This window comes from Periplaneta americana, chromosome 13, assembly GCF_040183065.1.
Source record: "Periplaneta americana isolate PAMFEO1 chromosome 13, P.americana_PAMFEO1_priV1, whole genome shotgun sequence".
Taxonomy (NCBI): domain Eukaryota; kingdom Metazoa; phylum Arthropoda; class Insecta; order Blattodea; family Blattidae; genus Periplaneta; species Periplaneta americana.
In genome coordinates, this window is record NC_091129.1 from 94,750,192 (window position 1) to 94,774,816 (window position 24,625).

A 24,625-nucleotide genomic window follows, 5' to 3' on the forward strand; every position below is an offset into this window, starting at 1 on the left:
ATATTCTGATGGGGCAGATAAAAAAGTTATTTGTTTTTCTTTCGCCATGATAATGATGTCAAAAGAAGTGCTTATACAAATTTTGGCCACTCGACTGCAATTACGAGGGCCGTAAAATAAGTTCGCCAGGGGTCGTTAACAGAAAGAAAAAACAATTTCATTGGAAAAATTTATTGAAACAGATACAGCAATTGAGCTATTTTTCAACACATTCCCCACCGGAATTGAGACATTTGTCATAACATGGGATCGACAGAGAGGTGCATACGGCTGTCAAACGCTAGTTCCGATCCCAGACGGCTGACTTCTACGACAAAGGGATATTAAAACTGATCCCATGGTATGACAAATGTCTCAATTCCAGTGCAGAATATGTTGAAAAATAGCGCAACAATTGCTGTATCTGTTTCAATAAATCTTTCCATGCAGTTGTACTTTTTTTCTGTAAACGGCCCCAGGGAAAATCACTTTCAGGACGGCCTTGCAATTGCGGTCGAGTGGCCAAAATCTGTACAAGCACTTCTTTTGACATTATTCACAAGGTGGAAGAAAAAAAACTTTTTCATCTGCCTCCATCAGAATGTTTGCTTGTACGCAACTTTTCAATCTAGGGATCTTGCAATAGTTCATGGTCAGGCGCGGATACAAGGGGGGGTCTGGGGGGGCTATAGACCCCCCTATCAATTCAAAGACTTTTTTTATTTAAAATGTACAAAGCATTATTTTTTTATTCATATAACTTATATGATTTCTTCACTCTCTAAACTTAATATTATTTTGCTATTTTCTTTCGCATACAAACTCTCTTCACAGTTCGAGTGAATAGATCAGGTAAGTGGTCGCATTCCTTAGGGGTCGTTACCATGGGGTTTAACAATAGTTCGGACTTCGGAACGGAAATCTAACGGTAACCACCCCTACCACACTGTAGCTAGGCCACTACCAACACCTTAATTATCGTACTTTACAATAGCCACTACATTCGACTTCTGAATTGAGACGAGAAGTGATCAGTCCGTATAGGTGAATTATTTAGTGTAACAGTTATAAGAAATTATAAAATGTCGAAACGTAAGTTTCAAACAAATATCTTACAATTCATCAAGAAGCCGTGTGGTGAAGTGAAAGAAAAGTGCAGTACGGATGACAATGATACAACTGATGAAGAAAAGTGTATGCCTGTTAATACCGTAACAGTGGAATCGGTTATGTGCGGTGAAAGTGATGACGCTAGTTCGACGACTCATAATGTATTAGATATTGGTTGCTTAGTGGAAAAAGAAATATGCAGCGACGAGATAAAATACAAAGCTCTAACAAATCCGTGGGTTCCAGACGAAAAATATCTATTTCCGAAGACACTAGAATCGGGACAGTCTAGACAATTTCAGCGTGCGTGGCTTAAAAGATTTCCATGGCTCTCTTACAGTAAGAAGGATGAAGGTGTGTTCTGTCACGTGTGCGTTTTATTCGGATCTAAAGAGGGAGGGCGAAGCAAAGTGACGTTACAGAATTTAGTTACGAAACCTCTAAGAAAATTCAAAAAGGCCTCTGAAATATTCATGAGACATTCAGAGAACAGTTATCATAAAACTGCTCTCTTAAAATGTGACAACTTTAAACAAGTGTTTGAAGGTAAGGTAGAGAACGTTCTGGTTCAATTGAATAATGAAGTGTTACAAACAGTGCGCGAAAACAGGATGAAACTTGTCCCAATAGTAAAAACAATTATTTTGTGCGGCCGACAAAATATTCCATTAAGAGGACACAGGGATGATGGTGCGATTGACTTGGAAAGCGAAAATCCAAACGAAGGTAATTTCAGGGAGCTTCTAAAATATCGCGTTGATGCCGGTGATCAGATTCTGCATAGTCATCTTAAAAATGCCCCCAAAAACTCATCTCTAACAAGTAAAACAACGCAAAACGATCTCATAAACTGTTGTGGCACCATTATTGAAAAGAAAATTGTTGAAGAGGTTAACCAAAGTAAATATTTTTCTATCTTAGTAGATGAAACAACCGACATCAGTTCCAATGAGCAACTATCATTATGTGTGCGATTCGTAGACCGAGAAAAGTGTTACTTGCATGAGGAATTTTTGAGATTCGTAGTGGTGCAAGATCTAAGTGGAGAGGCATTGTCAAAAGTTGTTTTAAGTGAACTGTGGGACTTAGGTCTAGACATTTCGAATCTTCGCGGACAGGGTTATGACGGCGGTGCTAATATGTCGGGGAAGTTTCGCGGTGTCCAAGCGCGAATTTTAAAAGAGCAGCCTCTCGCATACTATATGCACTGTGCCTCACATTGTCTAAATTTGTCACTTTCAAAATCGTGCTCTGTTCCCAGTGTTAGACAAACTGTAGACACAGTAGCTGAAATAGCAAAATATGTTAGGGAGTCTAGCAAGCGGTCAATCATGATGAAAGAAAAAATTAGTCAAATATGCCCTGAACACAAGAAAACGAAACTAAAGACCTTGTGTGAAACAAGATGGATTGAACGGCATGACGCAGTGTTACAATTTTTAGACATTTTCTCCGCAGTTATATCATTCCTGGAAGATTTTGGATCCTATGGTACAAAGGCACATTTGATGCTTAACTCAATTCTAAAATTCGAATTCATAATTTCATTGCATATTTTAGCAGAAATATTTGGAATAACACTGTGTGTTTCGCGGAAGCTACAGAGCCCAAATCTCGAACTAAGTCAGTGCTACCAGATGGTTGAATGTGTCATGAATACTCTTCAGGCCTGCCGAGATAATAACACTTATAATTTTCTTTTTGAGAAGGCTGTTGCATTGGCTCAATCTGTAGACGTAGAAGTAAATGTACCTCGAGTTGCATCCAGACAAATCCATCGCAATAATGTTGCGTCTAAGTATCCTAAAGATTATTACCGCCTCAATGTATTTCTTCCTTTTCTTGATCACCTTCTAAGCGATTTGTCAGTATGATTTTCGCCTGCTAGGCACAGTCATGTAATTAAACTCCAGTCTTTGATTCCTAACTTTTTACACGATCCTGATAAAAATATCGATGTCATCCTACAAGCTGCAACGATTTATGAACAGGATCTGCCAGGAACTATTCCAGAGCTTAGAGGAGAGCTACATTTGTGGTTTCAATTTTGGAAGGAGCAACAAAAAAAACCAGACACGGCTATAGAAGCTTTGCTGCATACTAGGAATAATTTCTACCCCAATATAAGAGAGCTGCTCGCTATATTATGTGTCATGCCAGTGACAACTTGCACCGCGGAACGGTCATTCTCAACACTGAGACGTGTGAAAACCTACCTCAGATCGACGATGAACCAGGACAGACTGAATGGTTTGGTATTGCTCAACATTCATCGTAACATTGACGTAAGTCCGGACGAAGTAATAGAACTTTTCGCAAGAAAACATCCCAGACGACTTCAGCTTCGTTAAACTGTAAGTAACATTTAATCGACTTTCCATTCCAGTCACCATTTCCTTTAGAATTAGAACTAACTGAAGACTTAGAACCTAAGAGTGACAATATTGTTGTGGTTTATTTATTTGTTTTTAATTCCATTGTTCTGTGTTGTGATTATACTACTGTATTCATATGTTAATTGAGGGGTTGGGTGCAAGAAAGGCACTTCTCTCAAATGCAAGTTTTGAGAAAATTGATGTTGAAAATTCAAACCGTAATAATGTTATCTATGCACGCCTTTACATTTTGGGTACCGGTACTCCTGACCTCTATGATCACAGTACTAAACTACAACTTTGTGATCATATGCATAACAGATCAGAGAACACAATAAAGCGTTTTACTCAAAAAGGGCACATCCTCTAAAATGCCCTTCTTGCACCCAGCCCCTCAATTACTATTAGCCCCCCCTATTATTAAATTCTAGATCCGCGCCTGTTCATGGTCCTTTCTTAATGTGATGTTACAGTACCATAAAGTAATGAAGTTCAAATTAAGTGTCCCAACGTCTCTCGACAGAAAACTTGCTGCGACATCCTCAAAATTTCGCAACACAGGGCAGACAAGGCCGCGGGTTCTCCGATGTATGGACTAAGGAATGTCGCTTCCAGTATTTTCTATTATGCAATAAGCAGCATACCGTGACTCAGCCATTTCGTGAATCGCTGGAAAAAATCTGAATCGCAATCAAGATGTTGTTGTTGTTTAGTAAACCTGAAGACAGGTTTGAACATCACAAGTGATGACTTTCAATTTTGGGAGACCTTCATGCATAGGCCCCGACTACATGGGTGTTCCAGGGTTCGAGCATCCAACGGATATCTTTAATGGGTGCTGAGTGCCCATTGGATTTTTGTGCTGAAATTAAGCTGGTATTCATTGTTCATTGCTGAACCGGTTTCAATCAGCTGTTGTATACATAGGTATTTAAATACGCGTTTATCAGTTAAATTGTCAAATATTAGTAGTACTGAGTAGTCTATTATAAAGGCGAAAATAATCAAAGGATATTGTGCTCATAATTACGAGTGATATAGAATGGATGAATTCATGATAAAGTTGTCGAAAACGGGAAATAATGATGGAATGGAGAAAGGAAACCGTAACAATTGCGTCCAGACTGCCAAAGAATCCAAACCATCTTTCTATCTATACTAGTTTTTTTTTTTTTTTTTTTTAAGATGGGACATGACAGTTAAGCGACCGAGCTTGGAACTACAGTGCCATGTTGCCAATATGGACTACCACGCTGCCAGCTGATGGAAGCTAGCGATTGTCGTTAACATGGCTGACGTTAAAACGTTCATTGACAATTGACGCGAAGGTAAGAAAACAACACAAAAATCGACAGAGAACCAAAGACGAAACGTACCAATGCTAACATTGTGTGCACAATAAATGTTGACAAGAGAGCTATTAAGCACTCGCCACGTGCTAACTGTAAGTTTGGCAACTCAACCGTTGTTACCATAGCAACAGGTCTACCACGCTATGTGACATTCAGTTGTTTTTCCGATCGCAACACTCCTGTCATGTCCCATCTTTCAAAAAACAAGTATAATGGTTGTACGTGATTTGTAAACCTGTGATTTTGTCGCTATAGCAACTGATCTGTAGCCCAAAGTATTCGAGGTTATGTCACATTGGAGTCTGCAGTTCAAAAGTCTTTCAATAACATATTTCCAGGTCGTTTGATCGGACGCAATGGATCCATTTCGTAGCCACCACGTTCACCCGATATCACTACACTGGATAGCCTATATGTTTATGGGAATGTGTTAAGGGCCGTGAACGTGCTTCTGAAGTGCCTGACCTCCCAACTTTATGAGTTAACATCTGTGATGTGATTGCTATGATAACAATGGACATGCTAGAAGAACATGACATTCATTTCAGGCTACTTGTTATCAGCGCCACTAATGGATCACATGCAAATATTTATAAATAAATATGTTGATTAAATTATGTAAGTTGCTTTTGTATTTTGTGCAGTTTCGTGTCCACAAATTTCCTGCTGTACCAGTATGCTTCGTGATATATTAATGTTAAAGTGTAAATGTTTTGAATGGAACAGGGATGTATCTTATATTGTTTTGTTGTGATTTTTGTTAACTAAATCTCAGTTAAAATTACTCAGTGTGAGTTAATTTAAAGTATGACAATATTCTACAAATAGTGTTTTTTTTTATTTTTTAATAATTTTTTATAATATAATATTGTCTTAAAATAAGGATAAATAGGTCTACATCTTAGAGGAACTACAGTAATGAAAACGTTATTAACGGCAATTTCTTATTTATGAATGTTTACGAGTCTAAGCAAGTTCCTTCATTTACAGGGTTCGACAGAGGAATAGTTCATTATAAATAGATAGTTATTGACTCAAAGATGTATTATTCAAATGGTATACGTGACAGCATAGAGTACATAGTCTGCCACTTATTTCTTGAAAAGGACGTCCCTTAGTTCACTACTACTGAAATGGAAATGTGCTTAGTCAGACATCCACAAAGTGTCAATAAAGTCTGCATCTTCATCCATGCAATTTAAAATAGTCTCACAAAACGCCCTTCGGTTAAGAATAACGCGATGTTTTAGGGGGGGGGGGGGGAGACGGGTGAAATTTTGGTCATTTTCAGTCAAAAGTCGCATTTTAATTTTTTCTCTGAAAAATGAATCAGCAATCTATTATTTATATGTTCAGCAAGTTTCACTTGAACCATAAAAAATAACGTCATATTTAAAAGACTGCACCCTTGAATTTGAATTCCATCCAAATTTACAAGCTGCTTTCTCACTTTTTTTTTTTTTTAGCATATTTCGTCACGTTCAAATTGTAAACGCTCTTACAATTTTGATAATGGAAACATGGCATTTTATCGTATATTGTATATATTGTGGATAATGAAACATAACATCATTTTTGATAAACTAAATACTTCCGAAATTAGAAATTAAAACATATTTAGTGGACACTAAAAATTTTAATTTTCAAGTTGCATATTATATATTTTATTAATGTTCTCTCCATTTATATACGTAAATTTTGAATTCAGGATACTTAGTTCTTTTCTAATCATATCAGATTCAGAACTATTACTTATAAAAAAGGGCCATGATGAAACTTAAATTTTGTAAGAGAAGATAGATTTCGAAAATATGCAATTTTTTTTTTTTAATTTGAATAATACAAAAACCATTCATCTGATCATAATAAAACTTATATGCAAGAATACTTATAGGAAGGGGACGAACCGCACAAAATATATAGTCCCTACCTAAAAAAAATGGTACAGAATGAAAATCTCATCCATCACCCCCCTTAAATTGATGTATCACCTGAATTTTCTATAGATGTAAGTCACATGAACAGACGAGACGGGATTATGGCGCCATAAATTAATATGACAAAATTTACGCCTACTAGCCTCAAAACTGTCGTTGTTCTTTAACAGCTTTTAATTGCAAAAGCACGTTATGAACCACTCCACTTTTCCATTATGACTAAATGACATTTTATTGGCAACAGAATGTGCGCGCAGTTTATCGGTCCTCAAATGTGCTGTGAGAGATACACGCTCTTTAAAATTGGTCATTCCTCTATCTCGGTTGCAACATATCATATTTGAAAAACGAAGATTTTACAAATAAAATAAATAAATTCAATTACATATGTGGCACAATAAGAAGATGTTTAAAGACTGCGCGGAAAGACACCAAACTTGAATTTTACAAAGTGGTAGCAGTTCCTATGTTGATGTATGGTGCAGAATTTTGGGTTCTAAATAAGAAAGAAGAACGCAGAATAGAAGCTGCAGAAATGAAATTTTTGAGAAGTGTGGCTGGATATACTTTATGGGATAGGAAAAGAAATTATGGCATTCGAAAAGAACTCAAAATATTCAAATTAATAGAAAAAATATCTCAATATAGAAATGATTGGATGGAACATCTAGAATGGATGGAAGATGACCACATTCCAAAATTAATTTTAAATTAGAAACCGAAAGGTGTAAGGAATGTTGGCAGACCGAGAAGGAGATGGATACGACAGTTGTAATTCATGAGACCGGAACAAGCCAGTTAAGCCCTGAAGCTGATGATGATGATGATGATGATGATGATGATGATGATGATGATGATGATGATGATGATGATGATGATTTTGGAATTTGTGAAAATTGTTTCACTTTATTTTTTGTAACTTTTTTCATCTAATTCTTTAATAATTTTCATTATAATGGAATTATAAAAAAATATAGTTAACATTTAAACAGTTATCAATGTCTTTAAAACATTTTTTCTCGTTCAACAGGAGCCCGAGTAATAATGGCATGCAGAGATGCGGGGAGAGCTGAAACAGCTGCCAAAGAAATTCGAGACCTAACACAGAATGTCGAGGGAGCAGGCACAGTGGAAGTTGTAAGCCTGAACCTGGGGTCGCTCGCCTCCGTGAGACAATGTGCAGAGGAAATCCTCAACAAGGTCGATAACATCCACATACTAGTCAACAATGCAGGTAATGCATTCTTATCTCAGGGATAGTAAAAACGACTTTGGTTGTTATTAAGAATGCAGTTGCTGCTCAACTATAAACAATAATTGAGCTTAAATTGGTGTAAAATAAATCCAATGAAAACTGATAGATAATCATCATACAAGAGTTGGAGCATAAGTCATGGAAACTATTTTTTTTTTTGTAAGAATGAGGGCGCAATTCGAAATTTTGAAATATGCAAATTAAAGGGCAGGGTAGTGTACTAATGGCGTAGGGTACGGTAGGGACTAGATATCCGTAAACGACGCAGCATCATGCTACTTGAAAAGGCAGGGTATATGCATGTGCTACTCGAAAGGGCAGTATGTGTACTAGTGGAGTATGATAGGGTAGAATAGCGCTCAAACATCCATAAAGGACACAACATCATGCTACTCGTATTTACACGGTAATTGGAATAGCATTACAACACAATACTCATCCTAAAAACAAATTGGGTCACATTCATTCAGCAGTCGACTCACAACTGCATTACACATTACACGTAACAACACTCTGTACGATAATCACATCACACTGTCACCCCCACAGTGTTGCGACCACATACTCGTACTACAGATGTGCAGCATGATAGTGGACTCATAACTGGATTCATATTGGTCTTTGTGCGATAACCATACATCATACTGGCATCTAGCGATGCGACCACATACTTTGGATGCCATATGATACATGACATACGATATCTTGTGATATCATTGATTGACTTTGAAAAAAATATAGTTGCCACAACTTATGCCCCTACTCTCGTATTTGAAATTGTGTTTTCGGAAATGGATTATTATACAGAATGACTCATAAGGTGACTACATGGTCTTTATATTATCTTTTGACAAGCCATTCAATATATCACTTGAATGTAAGTAAGATGAAAACTTTCCCTGTTTAGCAATATCACATTATTCCAGGGTGAAATACATGACAATGAAACCTGCATCCAGGAGAATATACGTAGGGGTTGTAGTGGTGACAACATATAGACAGGCACTTACATGTTACCAGATCAGATTCTAAATTTTTCTGTGACTGCTTACAAAACCTTACAAAATTGGCAAAACACAACAAAGTAACAACTGGTTGGGTGCCAGGGCATAAGGGAATAGTAGGAATGAGGAAGCAGATACCCTTGCAAGGAAAGGATCTGCTGAAACATTTACTGGACCTGAGCCAGTATTAGGCATTCCCATCTCCACAATTCGTGAATCCATTGATGAGTGGTATAGATATGCCTATAACCACCATCAACATTGGATACATCATGTGGAAGGAAATAACTACAGAAAAATCCACTTTATCACTTATTGTGGATTTCCTAGATTAAATAAATATACCCTACGGACTGCAGTAGGACTTCTAACAGATCATTGTGATCTGAGGAAACAACTGCACACAATGGGAATCCTCAAGGAAAACCCACTCTGCAGACTTACGGAAAAGAAGGCGAAACAGCCTCTCGCATAACCTTCAAATGTGAAGAAATAGAAATATATATGGTAAGAATGTAGCCTATAGACTAAATTTGGATTCAGGCTTGCAAGTTCCCATTAAGTTAAGTAGGTGTATATGAACTGTACAAGTAGTATTTAGATAAGACTTGGATGTAAATTTACTAAATTCATATTAATTATCTATCCTATGTTAATATTATGTATAATTCGGTACCAGTATATAGAATATAATCATTTGTAGTGGTTACCGCCATAAAACAAAACATATTTATATGTAGGTACTGCCCTGGGTAGAGCAATAGCTCATTAAGAGCCATTTGAAAATAAATAAATTAAAAAATAGCATTATCTTAGTAGTAAAATATGCTCTAGAACAGGCTCCGCCAAGTCGAGTCAAGATCGCGAGAGGGCGTACAGGCCTACTTACAGCTTCCACTGCGGGCAGTACACTTGTACACTGCAGTCTATCAGTGGTGGAACCTATCGAGGTCGCTTGGGGGCACCGGTGCACTGCATTTTGCACCAGGAATATTTATGTGCTAAAAACATGAACCTTAGCAATGTAATGGATGTTGTTATGCGAACAATTAATTTCATAAGGTCTAAAGGACTCAATCACAGGGACTTCAGGGCACTGCTTGATGGTATTAACAGTATGGGGATTTACTCTACCATACCGAGGTAAGGTGGTGAAGTCGAAAAATTCTGGAACGTTTTCTCGCACTTAGAAATGAAACTGCCTTATTTATGGATGTACATGGGAAACCTGTTAGAAGCCTTGGACATGAAAGAATATATAAGAATAATGCAACAATTGTGCGAAGTTTCGAACGTAGATTTGAGGATATTAGAGATCTTGAACAACAATTTAAGATATTTGCAATATCTTTTTCAGTGAGTGTCCTGGATATTCCTGCTGAACTACAATTAGAAATATTTGATTTACAAAGCGATATTGAGCTAAGGGATAAGTATCAAAACAGAAAAAGTATTAACCACTTCTATACTTGTTTTCCACGAGAAAGGTTTCCTAAACAGTACAATCTTGCTGCAAGAACGTTGTAAATGTTCGGGACAACCTACGTATGCGAAACACTGTTTTGTTTAATGAAGTTTACAAAGTCACGTCACAGAAACAACTAAGTGATGAACAATTGAAAGCATGTTTGTGAAAACAATAGCTCCGAGAATTAAATAGCTGCTTACTAACAGAAAACTGCAAAAATCGCAGCGGATCTCTGATGTTTAAGAAAAAGTACTATTATTAGAGAATTGTATTTGAATAACAACGTTTGTACTGTTGTTTTATTTTGTTAATTGAATTGTATAGCAATGAGAAGAAGACAAACAGTATATTAATCTGTATAAAAGTGTATATTTTGTTTTGTTTCATTATTGTGCAAACATGCAAAAATTTGTTTCGTATATAGTTAACTGTACAAAATTGTATAGAGTACTGTTTTTCAGTATAGTGCAATTAACAGTGAAAGCGTGCTTCAATTAAAAGCTGAAATTAATTTACATTCTTATCACAAATTTGGTTCACATACAAGTTCTTAGCTCCGCCACTGTGGAAGCAGCTACCCTTGCCCGCAGCCGTACGTCAGGGCTTGAGGGTTTGTACGTATGCACTAGAGTGTAGTCACTTGACGGTCCCTGCTCTAGAACAAGTTTAAAGTTGTGAATATTTAGGCTAAAATTTGAGCTACGAATTGAAAAAACATAAGAAAAATTGAATAGGTTTAATTATGTAATGAATGCTATTAATACAGTAACATTTTTTTAATCTCTCTTGTTCAAAAACATACTAGAATTAAAGCCTACGAAATGTTGCCGAGACCAATTCTCATGTATGCTACTGAAGCTTGGATCATATGTAGGTAAATGTGATGAACACCGAATCACTGCCACTGAAACTGCAGGCTGTACTTAATTAGACAAGAATAAAAATACTAAATTTCAGAAGAATTAAAAATTGATCCAATTTTAGAACACATTCAAAATTATAGAACCAAAAGGAGATCTCATGTGCTTATCATGATTTCTGTAAGAATACCTTGCCATATGCTAAATTACTATCCACAAGGAAAAAGGTATTTGGGCCGTCCACTAAAATGATGGAATGAAGCCAGAACACGTCATTATGCCTAATACATGAAAGGAAGAAGAACGCTCGCTTTTCAGTATTATGCAGAGTGTTTGAATGGGCCATCCCACTTTTAACTAGCTATAACTCTGCATCCAGAGGCAACTTTTAAATTGTAAGTACAGTTAAACCCCGATAATACACGCCCGTTTGTTATGCCATTCCGCATTATATGCTCTTTTCGTCCAGTCCCTTAACATCCATATGTAAAATCCACCACTTAATACGCTCCTCATTCCATTTAATACACTCTTTCATCTCCTGAAAATTCTAAAATATCGTATTTTAAAGGATACTGAGAAAATTTTCCTGGACTTCTACATTTACCGCTAGCACCTGCATATTCAAGAATTTGTAGGAGTCTTTGGTGAATACAATAGCATGGAATGCGACCCTTGAGTACCTGCAAGACTACTGTATTCAGAGCCTGTCCTTTCTGGCAATTTTAAATTGCATTGTCAGTGAAGACTATTAGTGGAAGTGATAGACATTCCAAATCCTTCTCGCAATGATGCCCTTGCTGCAGTGTCTGTGATTCGTAGATTCATTAATGTTTCTAATAGTCAAATTACTGATGTAACTTCTGATTTAAATCGTGTGGAAAATGCAATTATTCATAATACTGGATCAAGTGCAAGACAGAAAACAATTTTTTACTTTTTTAATACAGGGACACTTTAATTCAGAAGACAGTGTATGAGGGGGATCCAGGAAATAACGACCGTTTTGTTGTAATAATTAAAAAAAATATATTTATTTGAAAAAACAAAGTCTGTTACATAACTGAAGCTTCCTTTATTTCTCTACATAATCACCAGCTACTTTTAAACATTTGTCGTATCTGTTCACTAGCTTTAGAATTCCCGTGTTATACTCCTCTGCCGCCAGTTCATTAAGCCAGGTGTTCACTGTCTTCTTCAACTCTTCATCACTTCCAAAACGCGTACCACCCAGAAAGTCTTTCAGCTTAGTGAAAATGTGAAAATCGCTAGGAGCAAGGTCTGGACTATAGGGCGGATGATCAAAGATTTCCCAGCAGCAGTGTGCGGGCGGGCGTTGTCGTGAAGAAGCACAACTCCTCTCGAAAGCATTTCTCGCCTCTTGTTTTGGATGGCTCGTCGTAGTTTTCGTAAAGTCTCACAATAACAATTTGCATTGATCGTAGTGCCTTTTGGCATGAAATCAAGCAAAAGAACACCTCTGCGATCCCAAAAGACAGTAGTCATGACTTTTTGTGTTGAGAGAGTCTGTTTGAATTTTCTCGGTTTCTTGGGTGATGAGGGATGATGCCACTGACGTGATTGGCGCTTGGTCTCTGGGGTGTTGTGAGACACCCAGGTCTCATCACCAGTCACAATTTGATCAAGAAAGGCGTCTCCATCTGTGTGATATCGCATCAAGAATGTCAATGCTGAGGCCATTCTCTGAGTTTTGTGTTGGTCACTCAGTTGCCGTGGAACCCATCGTGCACAGATTTTGTGGTAGCCAAGATGTTGCGACACAATTTCACCAAGCAAAGAACGAGAAATGTCAGGAAAGGCAATATGCAATTTGTCGACTGATGTTCGCCTGTCTTGCAAGATTCTGTCGTTCACTTTAGTCTTCAGGTCTTCTGTGATGAGTGATGGGCGTCCGGGTCGAGTTTCATCGTGGACATTTGTTCCCCCATTGTGGAACATTTCGCACCATTTTCTCACATTTCTTTCATTCATTACAGTATCACCATACACTTCTTTCAATTGCCGGTAAATTTCTGCAGGTTTCAAATGTCGGGCATTCAAAAATCGAATCACACTCCTCACTCACCTCACAGTCGGCGGGATTATCAATCACGTCGTTCATTTTGAAGTAACACAAAATGCACAATGGCGACTTGTTGCAATCAGTACTCACAACATTATGAGAACACATGTTAAGGAAGCCAGTTGACCTTCAAACAAGGGAGGGGAGTCAGCTGCACGGCGGGTATGCACGAACGGTCGTTATTTCCTGGATTCCCCTCGTATTTGTTCTGGCATTTTCCGAACGGAAAAAAAAAGTAACCTTTATTCTGCTTAACTACAGTATTTAATCCTTAAATTTTTTCAACAAATGTTTATGCCGATTCATACCTTTGTGTCAAAATTTAAAAAATCCAAAAATGACCCACTCTTGCTAATATGCGGTTCTGCTTAATACACTATTTTCATGCGGTCCCTTGAAGAGCTTCTTACCGAGATTTCATTGTATATTAAAATGATGCACGAAATCAGAAGTTTCATTGGATACCTGCAGATAGCAGATTATCTTCGATACATTGTTATAATCTTCATTGTTGTCACATAATCATTCAGCTTTCAGGCTATGTAAATTCCCATATCAGTAACACAAGGATATGGGCATCAGAAAATACTCATGTGTATCATGAGACATCACCTCATCCAGAAAAGGTTGGAGTGTGATGTGCAGTATCTAATCACAGGATCATTGGACCAATTTTCTTTGATGAAACTGTAAATACTGCGTGTATAAGAACATTTTCACGGACTTCGTGGAGCAACTAGACGACATCCAACTTACACAGATATATTTTCGACAGAATGCCGCCACATACCACACCTCTAATCAATCCATGGCAAACATCAGCAGCTTCTTCGAAGACCATGTTATCTCTAAAGTTTGTGGCCTCCAAGGTCACCAGACTTGACGTCAACGGATTATTTTGTATGGGGTTATCAGAGGGAAAGAGTCTACAGAAACAGACCACGAACCATGTAGGAATGCCAGACAACATCACAACCGAAATAAACAATTTTGATGTAGACATGTTGAGATATGTCTCTGAAAACATAGTAAAATGGGCAAGAATATGTCTCCAGGAGGAGGGAGGACACTTCAGCACATCTTGTAACTGTAAGTTATTTTCCCAGAGATAACCTCTCATTTACACTTCGTTATGTTAATGCTTTGTTATTTAGTCAAACAATAGACCTATTTAAAAAATGGGATACCCATTGAAACACTCTGTATCTGTGTATCATTTTAAGATAAATTATAAGCACAAATACAAGCATATGACAACTAATTTCTTCTTGGCTTCCATCAAGACCACGGTAAGGTGAGACAGGGAAGCAATCATTGATAGCAGGTTGCCACGTTTACTCATTAATAACATGCTCTCTCCATAACCGTTACATGGAAACTCATCAGCCAACATTCAAGTTTCCGCACATCAATATTATTTTTTTCAGGAGTGATGGCGTGTCCACAAGGCAAGACAGAGGATGGGTTTGAGACTCAGTTGGGTGTGAACCATCTGGGCCACTTTCTATTCACATGCTTGCTTTTGCCTCGCATCATTCGCTCAGCTCCTGCTAGAATCGTCACTGTGTCATCATATTTACATGAATGTAAGTGCAAAATATGCTATTCTTCCCAATTTTTATAAAAAATATATTATTTTCTAGTAGAGCCAGAATACCCTGTTCACAAATGTTAGATACTCCTATTAGAAAATAAAAGGTTCATATCTTTCCTTCAAAGGGTTAATCTAAACCTAGAATTACTGGTTCTGATAGAGTTACAACCTCTGCTTACACACTAGTCGTTCGTTTATTTTGCTGGAAGTGAGGTTAGAGATACATGTGTTTGTCCTACTAATGGAGGCAGGTAAAGAAGAACAGCGAGATGTAGTGCGATTTTTGACTGCTGAAGGAGTAGGAGGACAAGAATTCCATCATCGCATGTCTGCTGTTTACGGCGAACACAGCATGTACTGGAATGGCACAAGAGATTCCGAGAGGGACACGTGTCGCTGCAAGGCAATGTCCGCCCAGGACAGGCGCATTGTGCCATCACTCCTGCTGTTATTGCTGAGGTTGATGGTCTTATACGAGGAAATAGATGGATCACTGTGGAAGAACATCGTCGTTTGGTGGGAATAAGTCATGGTTCCATACACGTCATTGTGACGAAACAACCTGCATTACCGAAAAATCTACGCATAATGGGTTTCACATCAATTGAAGGAGGAACAAAAAACAAACTACTTCACTGGGTCACTTTGCAACGACACCACGAGGAAGAGTATGCATTTCTGGCTCGTATTGTCCTGGGGACGAATTGTGGTGTAACCATTTTGAAAACGGAGAGCAAACAGCCGAGCCAACAATGGAAACACATGGATTCTCCTCCACCAAAAAAGTCTAAAGCAATACACACAAGTTCCGGTAAAGTCATGTTGACATTCTCCTTCGATTCTAGGGATCCTCTGCTTGTTGAATTTCTCGAGCATGGAGGTCACAATCAATGCATAGCATTATGAAGAAACTTTACAGAAACTGAGAAGTGCCATGAAGTCAAAATGCCCTGGAATGCTATCGAACGGCATTACCCTTCTTCATGATAATGCCTGCACAAATACTGCCAACTCTGTGAGAAATATTATTCAGAGATTTTGTTGGGAAACGTTTCAACACCGCCCTACAGCCCAGATCTCTCCCCAAGTGATTTTCACATTTTTGGAGAGTTGAAGAAAGACATTCGTGGACTTCGTTTTGTATCGGACGAAAACATGTGTGACTGGGTAAAGAACTGGTTCGGTAGACAGCCCACAAGCTTTTTCAAGAATGAGATTGATCATCTTGTCTCGCAGTGGGATAAATGTATAAACACTTTCGGAGATTACTTTTGAGGTAATAAATGTTGTATTATACTTTTTGGTATCTGACCCATTTTCATTTGACTGCACCTCATAAATGCCTTCTTGTACAGTATTTCTTTGTTCCATTCTTCTAAAACTTCGTCCATATAAATAAAAAAGTACGAGTGATAAAGTACGGTATACACTCTTGGTATTTTTGTATAAACTTTATATTAACATAGATATATTCCACGTAAAATTCTAAAATTTCTTAGCATTTTGTTTTTTGTATCTCACTTTTTACTGGTATTATTATTAATTTGTCAGATTTTTTTTTCTTAGAATGTAGGCTTTCACGGCCAGTGTCATTAGAATTGGTATTATCCGGGCTAGAGGACCATGGTACTTATGGTTGCATTACCAACAGACCACGGTCCTCTAGCCCAGATAATACCAATCCAATTTTTTTTTTCTGTTAGTGTTATTAATTTCTGTTATCTTTAATGCTTGTCATAGCTAACAAGTTATTTTTTGAACTATTTTTTTTAAATAATGGTGAATACTTCAGTATTCGTCATTCTTCCATATGAATCCAGTTGTGTACACCAATTAGAGTCATAGCCCAAGGTGCGCCATTACACCCACAATGAGATGATTTTGGAGATTTGTTCTGATGTCACAGGGGAACAAGAGCTCCTGGAGAAAACCCTTGTGTTACCTGTATCACAGGCTTGCCTAACACAAGTTATAAATTGGAGGTACACAGGGGATCGAATCCGGGTCCACAGGATAATAAGTCTAGCGCTCTAGCCACAAGACCACTCTGGTAGTTTAACTTGTACAAAAGATATAAGATAGATACCTACGTCAAAATGTTACAATTTACAACATTTGTACAAAAGAATGAGTGAGTGAGTGAGTGAGTGAGTGAGTGAGTGAGTGAGTGAGTGAGTGAGTGAGTGAGTGAGCGAGCAAACGAACACAATGTATTACAAAATTCCTGAATAATGAATACAGATTACCTATAAAAAATTTCGAACTACAGCCAAGACTAGCCTAATGGTACCTGTGAAATTTAGAAAAGATACAGATTTGAATTTTTCTGTTACTGTCAATGAATAAGAAATTCATAACGTTTCGAAAATTGGCTCAATCTTCATCTTCAGATGAAAAATGGAGTGAGAAGGGCATTGTACTCGTTGAGGTCATTACAAACAGCTAAATCTGCTCCACTGACCAATAGTTTCTCTCTTTTTCAGATCAATATCTCTGAAACAAATTATGTAGTTGTGTCACTGGTGTCAACATTGTTCTATTTTTATTGCAGATGGAACAATAAAGTTTGACGACATGAATATGGAGAAATCGTACAGTGCTACTGGGAGCTACAACCGAAGCAAGTTGGCCAATGTATTATTCAGTCACGAGTTAGCTACTAGACTTCAAGGTAAGTAGCGAATATGTGTAGTACCTGAATGTCTACTAGTTTAAGTTTAAATATTTCATTTTCTCACTACACTAATAACAAAGAGATTAAGCCACGGACGTAAATCAGGTGATAGGCGTATCTGCTTGCTGATCAGGAGTTGCACTCGGCCGTGGGTTCGATTCCCATCTGAACTGATTACTTGCTTGGGTTCTCTCCGAGGTCTTCCCTAATTGTAAGGTGAATGTAAGGTAATCACATAGCGATTACTTGGTTTTGTTTTGCCAAATACCACGTCACTATTTTGTAACTCTTTCAAATCCCATGTCCTGGCATACCCTTATAACTTGTGTTGGGCAAGCCCTTGGTTCAGGTAACCGAGATTTTCTCCAGGATCTCCAGTTTCCCTGTGGCACCCCAACAAATCTCCATCATCAACTCTCCTCATCACAGGTGTAGTGTGGACCAGGGTCCTATGATGCACTCAGGGCAACGACTGTGTTAGTAAATTGGTCTGAAAAACTGGCTTCATATGGGTTAATGACAAACAGTCAAGTACTCGCCATTAGTAAAGAAAAAAATTTCTTCCTCTACTGTTCTCCGTCCCATACAATTCCGATGATGCACCTGAGAATTATTCCTATTAATGTTTCTAGTGCATTTTCATATTTTTAATCTAATGTCCATGCTTCTGAAGCAAATATTACTACTACGGGTCTTATCAGTACTTTGTGAAACAATAATTTAGATGTCCTTGAAATTAAACGGGATATTCTACATATTTTAAAAACTTGATAACATTTTTTGATATGAGAATTATTCTACACGGGGACGTACTCAAGGGGGGAGGGTTACAGGGTTAAAAATCCCCTCCCTTGAGCTTTAAAAAATACATATTTCTTTGAGTTTTTTAATCCATAATCGTTTTCCCTTCTCTAATTTTTCATTGTTAACATAAAAAAATCTACATCGACGTAAGGCATAATCTTCCTACCTCTCCTTCAATATATTCATCATGTTGGTTTCATTCTTCATAAGCGGTGAGTTCCATGTTCCATTATTGTGTTTAATTAAATTTATTTCAATATATTTTATTGTTTCCATGTATTTTCCCGTTATGTAAAGTAAAGTGTCTTACCTGTCATAATACAAATAACTGTTGACTAAATATATGTTATCGTTGTTGTTTTCTAATGCCAGGCGTTTGACAATAAAGTCATTCGACCTCTTGCACTCCAATATTTTTCAAAGATATTATCATGGTCAGTCACTGAACCACAGATTTTGAGGTGTTCCGAATTCATTTCTTGGTTTGAGTTGCACAATGGGTAGTTATGACTAAATATTTGTTGTTGTTGTTTTCTAATGCCAGGCATTTGACAATAAAGTCATTTGACCTCTTGCACTCCAATATTTTTCAAAGATATTATCATGACCAGCCACTGAAGCACAGATTTTGAGGTGTTCCGAATCCATTTCTTGGTTTGAGTTGCACAATGGACAGTTAGGGGACTGATATATTCCAATTCTATGCAGGTGTTTGGCCAAACAATCATGGCCTGTTGCCAATCTAAATGCAGCTACAGACGATTTTCGTGGTAAATCGGGAATTAACTGTGGATTTTGATGCAGAGAGTTCCATTTTTTCCCTTGGGATTGTGTTATCAAATTTTGTTTGTTGAAGTCTAAGTATGTAGATTTAATAAATCTTTTCACAGAGTAATACGTAGATTTAGTAACAGGTCTGTAAGTAGCAGTGCTGCCCTTCTTTGCTAAAGCATCCGCATTCTCGTTTCCCAGGATTCCATTGGAATACAATTCTTTTATTGAGTGATATTAATTGAGAGAGCATTTTAGTTATTTCTGCTGTTTGAGATGAAGATGTGTGTTTAGAGACTATTGATAGAATAGCTGCTTTGGAGTCTGACAATATAACTGCATTTTTAAATTTAATGATGTGGCATAGAAGATTCCTGAGACTTTCACTTATTGCAATGATTTCTCCATCAAAACTTGTTGTTCCATACCCAAGAGATCTATAAAGTGAGAAGAGACAGCACGTAACACCTGCACTGGCACCTTGTTCTCTGGAGATCAAGGATCCGTCAGTGTATAAATGAAGCCAGTTTTGTGGAGGGTATCTAGTATTAATTGTCTCTAAAGACAATTGTTTTAGTATTTCAGTGTTTACTTCTGATTTCAGTATTTCTTCTGTTAAATTTAGATTATATACCATATTTAATAGAGTTAAAGGGTTTGGTTTAATTTGTAGGTTTTCTTTTAAATTCGGGATATTGATTTTCTGTTTTAATTCTTGAACAATGGATATGAAACTTTTTTGAGTTTTCAGTCTACAGAGAGGACTGTATGAATGCCAATTGTTTCCTGGTAATATAATAAGTTTTTCATATTGAATCAGTGCTTTTTCTTCTATTTTCTTCTAAATATATATAAATGATTATTCATCTTGATTACACAATTTTTAACACTACCCTATATCACTTCGGAAAACGTATTATGTGTCTTACAACAAATAAATACAACCACGCAGGCGTATACAAACTCGAATGTAACACCTGCAACAATTTCTACATAGGACAGACAGGCAGATCATTTCAAATACGTTACAAAGAACACATAACAGCCATAACAAAATTACAAAAACACTTCCACATATGCAGAACACCTCACAAATGCTAACCACACATATAGAGTCATCAACACAGACATGGAAATTCTACACATCCAACCAAAAAGCCAGAAACTAAACACACTATAACAATACGAAATATACTAACACACAAAAGCACATACAAATTAAACTCTCAACACACAACTCAATTTCAGAACACACACACTCTTTGACTCCACATTACACTACACAAATACACCCCCACAGGAAACAAAACAAAAGGCCCCAAAACCACCAACAACAACCAGTTCTGATGATGGCCAATAGCAGGCCGAAACATGTTAACAAGGTAACATAAAATTTAACACGTGAAAGACACATAATACGTTTTCCAAAATGATTATTGTGTAAGTGTAATAATGACACAAGCATTTTTTATTGTAGAAAATTAAACAGAAGTCAAAATTTGTTAAAAATTGGATGGCTGTGAAAATATTATGTTTCAAAGATTTTATAAGGATATTCATGAATATAATATTAATGAATATACCATAACATAATAATAATAATAATAATAATAATAATAATAATAATATCAGTACATAAAATTTAAAATACTGATAATGTAAATTGTAAACAATTTTAACAAAATCCTGCGTACTTCACTGATTTTACAGATTCATTGCTGATGTTTCTCTGAATACCCTTCCCCCCCAAAAAATGATGGCAACATGTAGGTTCAAAATATCACTGGCTTGCAGTCCTTTGCATTAACATACCTACTAGTATAAGTTGCAGAAATTTAAACAGTGACAGAGGATTTGAGGAAACCCCTACGATTGTGATTGTGTATAACATCTATACAGGAATTAGGGTAATGGAATAAGGATAAATAAATACAAACTACCGTAGGATTTGAGTGTGTCTAATGAACAGAATGAAATAAGCTAAGAATAAAGTCAATCCTTCAGTAATAATAAAGCACTAAATCAGAATTTACTATTAAAAGGATAAGAAATCAACTGTTTTTGAGCCACAGACAATTAATAATTACTACACGACCAAGGCGGGAACCGTTTTGTTTGATGGCGCTGCGATTCGCTTCACAACACAGGCCGTACTGTAAAGTCCGCATCAGATGCAAAATGAAGCACATGCTGAACTGCGCTCTTGTTTCATTATTATTATTAACATGCTTTATATGTTATATGTTCGTATATATAGTTAACTTTATTGTTTGGGTTTATTTTATCATATGCTTACACACATAGGACTCTATTCAGAAAACACATCACAACATCGGTGTTCGTAAAAGAGGGAACATGAATCGAAAGTAACAGAAACTAAAGTAGGTACCTACTGTATTTTATACAATACCGGTATTGCATTTGATATACATTTCTTACCTTAGCATTTTAAAGTGGCCGGACTTCGGCCATCATATATGAGGAAATCACTCGTTATAAAACCATCATTACCACCAGCATGGGCTACTATAAGTCGTTGACCTGCACTGATATTTGTATAAACTCCAGGTAAATAACGGGCTACTATATCAGAGCGTTCTATTAGCTATTTCCTTTTATGTTTACTCCATGGTTAGTATGAGTTTTCGTAAAGTTTCCTTGCACTCTTTAAAACCTATCCCTCTCTTACAAAATTTAGGCCTATGCAACTTTCCTAATGTTGAAAGCTCTTTGTAGAGACTATAATATTTATGAAATTCTCTTCTTATGGTACATTTGTCCATGTCGTCTAATTGAACCTTTTTTGCAGGAGGTCGTCTAACTTTGTTAGGTGTCGATATTTCTACACCCTTGTCCTCACATTCTTTACCTTCCTTTCTAATCCTACTAATTGTTTCCTCATTTAACTTCACAATAGCTGCAGCACTCTTTGTTGTCTTCGATAGAGGTAGAAATAAACCAGTTGTATTTTCTTCATCACAAAACTTTATGGCATTATAAATAATGCTCCGCGCTTGGCTACGAAACACACGTCTTCCTACATGTGGCATTGCGACCAGATTGAAACGCTAGGCATTGGATGTAACGACACTCCAGCAGTAAACATACGCAGCGAGCACGGAGTTCCTCATTCTGCCACGACGGATCCCGCCTTGGTCGCGTAGTAACTGGTTTACTGTATATAAACACATGAGAATATCCCGTAAATATTGTTATTTATCTATCTGTACATGAGTAATGCTAATTTTCTATACTTATGCACATATTGTGCATGCGTCTATTTCTCGTCCCTGTCAAAGAAAAACTGAATAACATAATTTTCTTGTAAACATATTGCAACCCTAATATAGATTACCGTATAATAAACTCTTTCCACGTAGGTCATGTATGCATGCAGATTCTCCTTGTGTATAGGAATGGACTCGTTCACATTGTTAAGTTTATCGGATATGACGTAAGCATTTCCATGGCAACCAGTATCACTTCCATTCCACCGAATCCTTTCAATTTTTTTCTATTAATCTAGATTTAATATAGACGTTACATGTCAAAATTGATATCAATAATTAAGCCAATAGCCGAGAAAAATTATTTATTTTTAGTTGTCAGTTTCTCAGCATTGGAAACCAGTCAACCAGATTTTTAAACATCAGCATATAATGAACTATCTCACTGCTATAGGAACTGGTGTAACTACATACTCGCTCCATCCAGGGGTCGTTAACACAGACCTGAAACGTCATATGGACGACTCTTTCTTCAGAGGGGCAGAATTCATAATTAAAGGTTTTGGAGCATTGTTCTTTAAAACTCCCGAAGAAGGTGCACAAACCTCAATATATTGTGCAGTGGATGAAAAGCTGGCTGACAAAACAGGACTCTATTACAGGTGAGATTCATAATGTCGTATGAGTAGAGATTGGTGAAATTGTTCTCATTTTGTCAATCTTTTTCACTTCTTTATACCTCTTCCAGTAATCCCAAAAAAATGAACTTCTGAATCGTGAAATAATGAAAGTTTTTAAACTTATTCCAGCAGTACTTGTTTTATTCGCGAGATCTTAAGAACATGTATTTTAAGTAGCACTTTCATAATTTCAGTTTTTTTTTCGATTGCACATTTCGTTCAGCCATTCAGTCAATAAATCAATGCAGTCATATATTAAAATATGTACTGAAACTTGATACTCAAAATGCAGGATATACCATTCTTAATTAACGTGTTTAATATCTTAAGCCAGGATAATAAAACTAAAATTTAAAATAACACCACCAAATTGGTAATAACAACGAAATCTTAACATTTTAAAATGAATTTTTCTTAAAAATAAAACCACTTTCACGTGACTCTACCCATGAGAAATAAGTATTAAATTTGCTAGTACAAAATTTCTTACTTCGTCAAGTGGCATCCACGGTTCATGAGAATTTGTTTTTCTATTTACTTTTTTCATACAGTAAACTTATTCCATTGTGTCTCAAACTGGTATTTATATCATAATTATTCTTTCCTCTATAAACTTGCAGTACTTAGCTCTTTCAAGAGGTATAGTAACAGTTAATTTCAAGTCCAAGTGAAAGTGGACTTCTTACCTCACCACAATATCCAAAACAGCTCACGAGATAACTAAAATATTACAGTACATACATGATTGTGACAAAACAGTATTAGCAGAAATAATTATGTTACAGTAGAACTTCAATTATCCGGACTAAATGAAGATTTCCACGATCCGAATATGCAGATATACGGGTAATTGGTTCAGAAATGAAAATCATTCTAGCAACATATTAAGTTCAAGACCAGTGGCAGTTACTGGGTATGAGCATAATTGCATATGCATACCCAGAACAGTAAATAAAACGCCTTTCCTTCATTTTAAGCATTTTTTAAATGTGTACTTCATTCCGCTCCTACTTTGGTTTCCCTGAAGTGTAGTTTCATGCAACTATCTTTGCTTTCCAAACACTATAATCATATCCTCGACATTGTACATCAAAACATTCTGTAAAAATATTTTCCAAAATTGAGAAATCATGACTTTATATCGTGAATACATTCTTTTTATGATGATGTTTTATGTTAAAAATCAAGATACTTTTAGTACTCGTATATTAATCATGACATTCATAATAGAGTTATGTAAGAACTATAATTTAAAATTTCTCACCTGGCAATTCAAAGGATGCACTAACTACTAGAGTTGAACAACTATCGAGAAAACAAGACTAACAGTGCCCACAAAGCCAAAAATCCGCATGACAATATTGTATACATCGCGTCGTTGACATAAAGACTGCTTGTGAGTTGATCACTTCTGAAGTCCCGAATGTCAAGCAACCTTGAATCGCCACAGTT

General features: G+C 36.7%; 1 protein-coding gene across 3 annotated transcripts in view; it reads left to right on the forward strand.

Annotated features, from left to right (window-relative positions):
* The window catches only part of LOC138712120 (retinol dehydrogenase 14-like), a 39,159-nt gene that overhangs the window by 11,064 nt on the left and 3,470 nt on the right, over positions 1-24,625 (forward strand). For 2 of the 3 annotated variants that reach the window (XM_069843539.1, XM_069843540.1), the window contains exons 2-5: positions 7,784-7,987; positions 14,851-15,009; positions 17,569-17,688; positions 22,948-23,155. In XM_069843539.1, coding sequence (XP_069699640.1) covers positions 7,784-7,987; positions 14,851-15,009; positions 17,569-17,688; positions 22,948-23,155 — 691 coding nt within the window. The remainder of the gene's footprint in view (positions 1-7,783; positions 7,988-14,850; positions 15,010-17,568; positions 17,689-22,947; positions 23,156-24,625) is intronic. The other variant, XM_069843542.1, reaches the window with a different exon arrangement.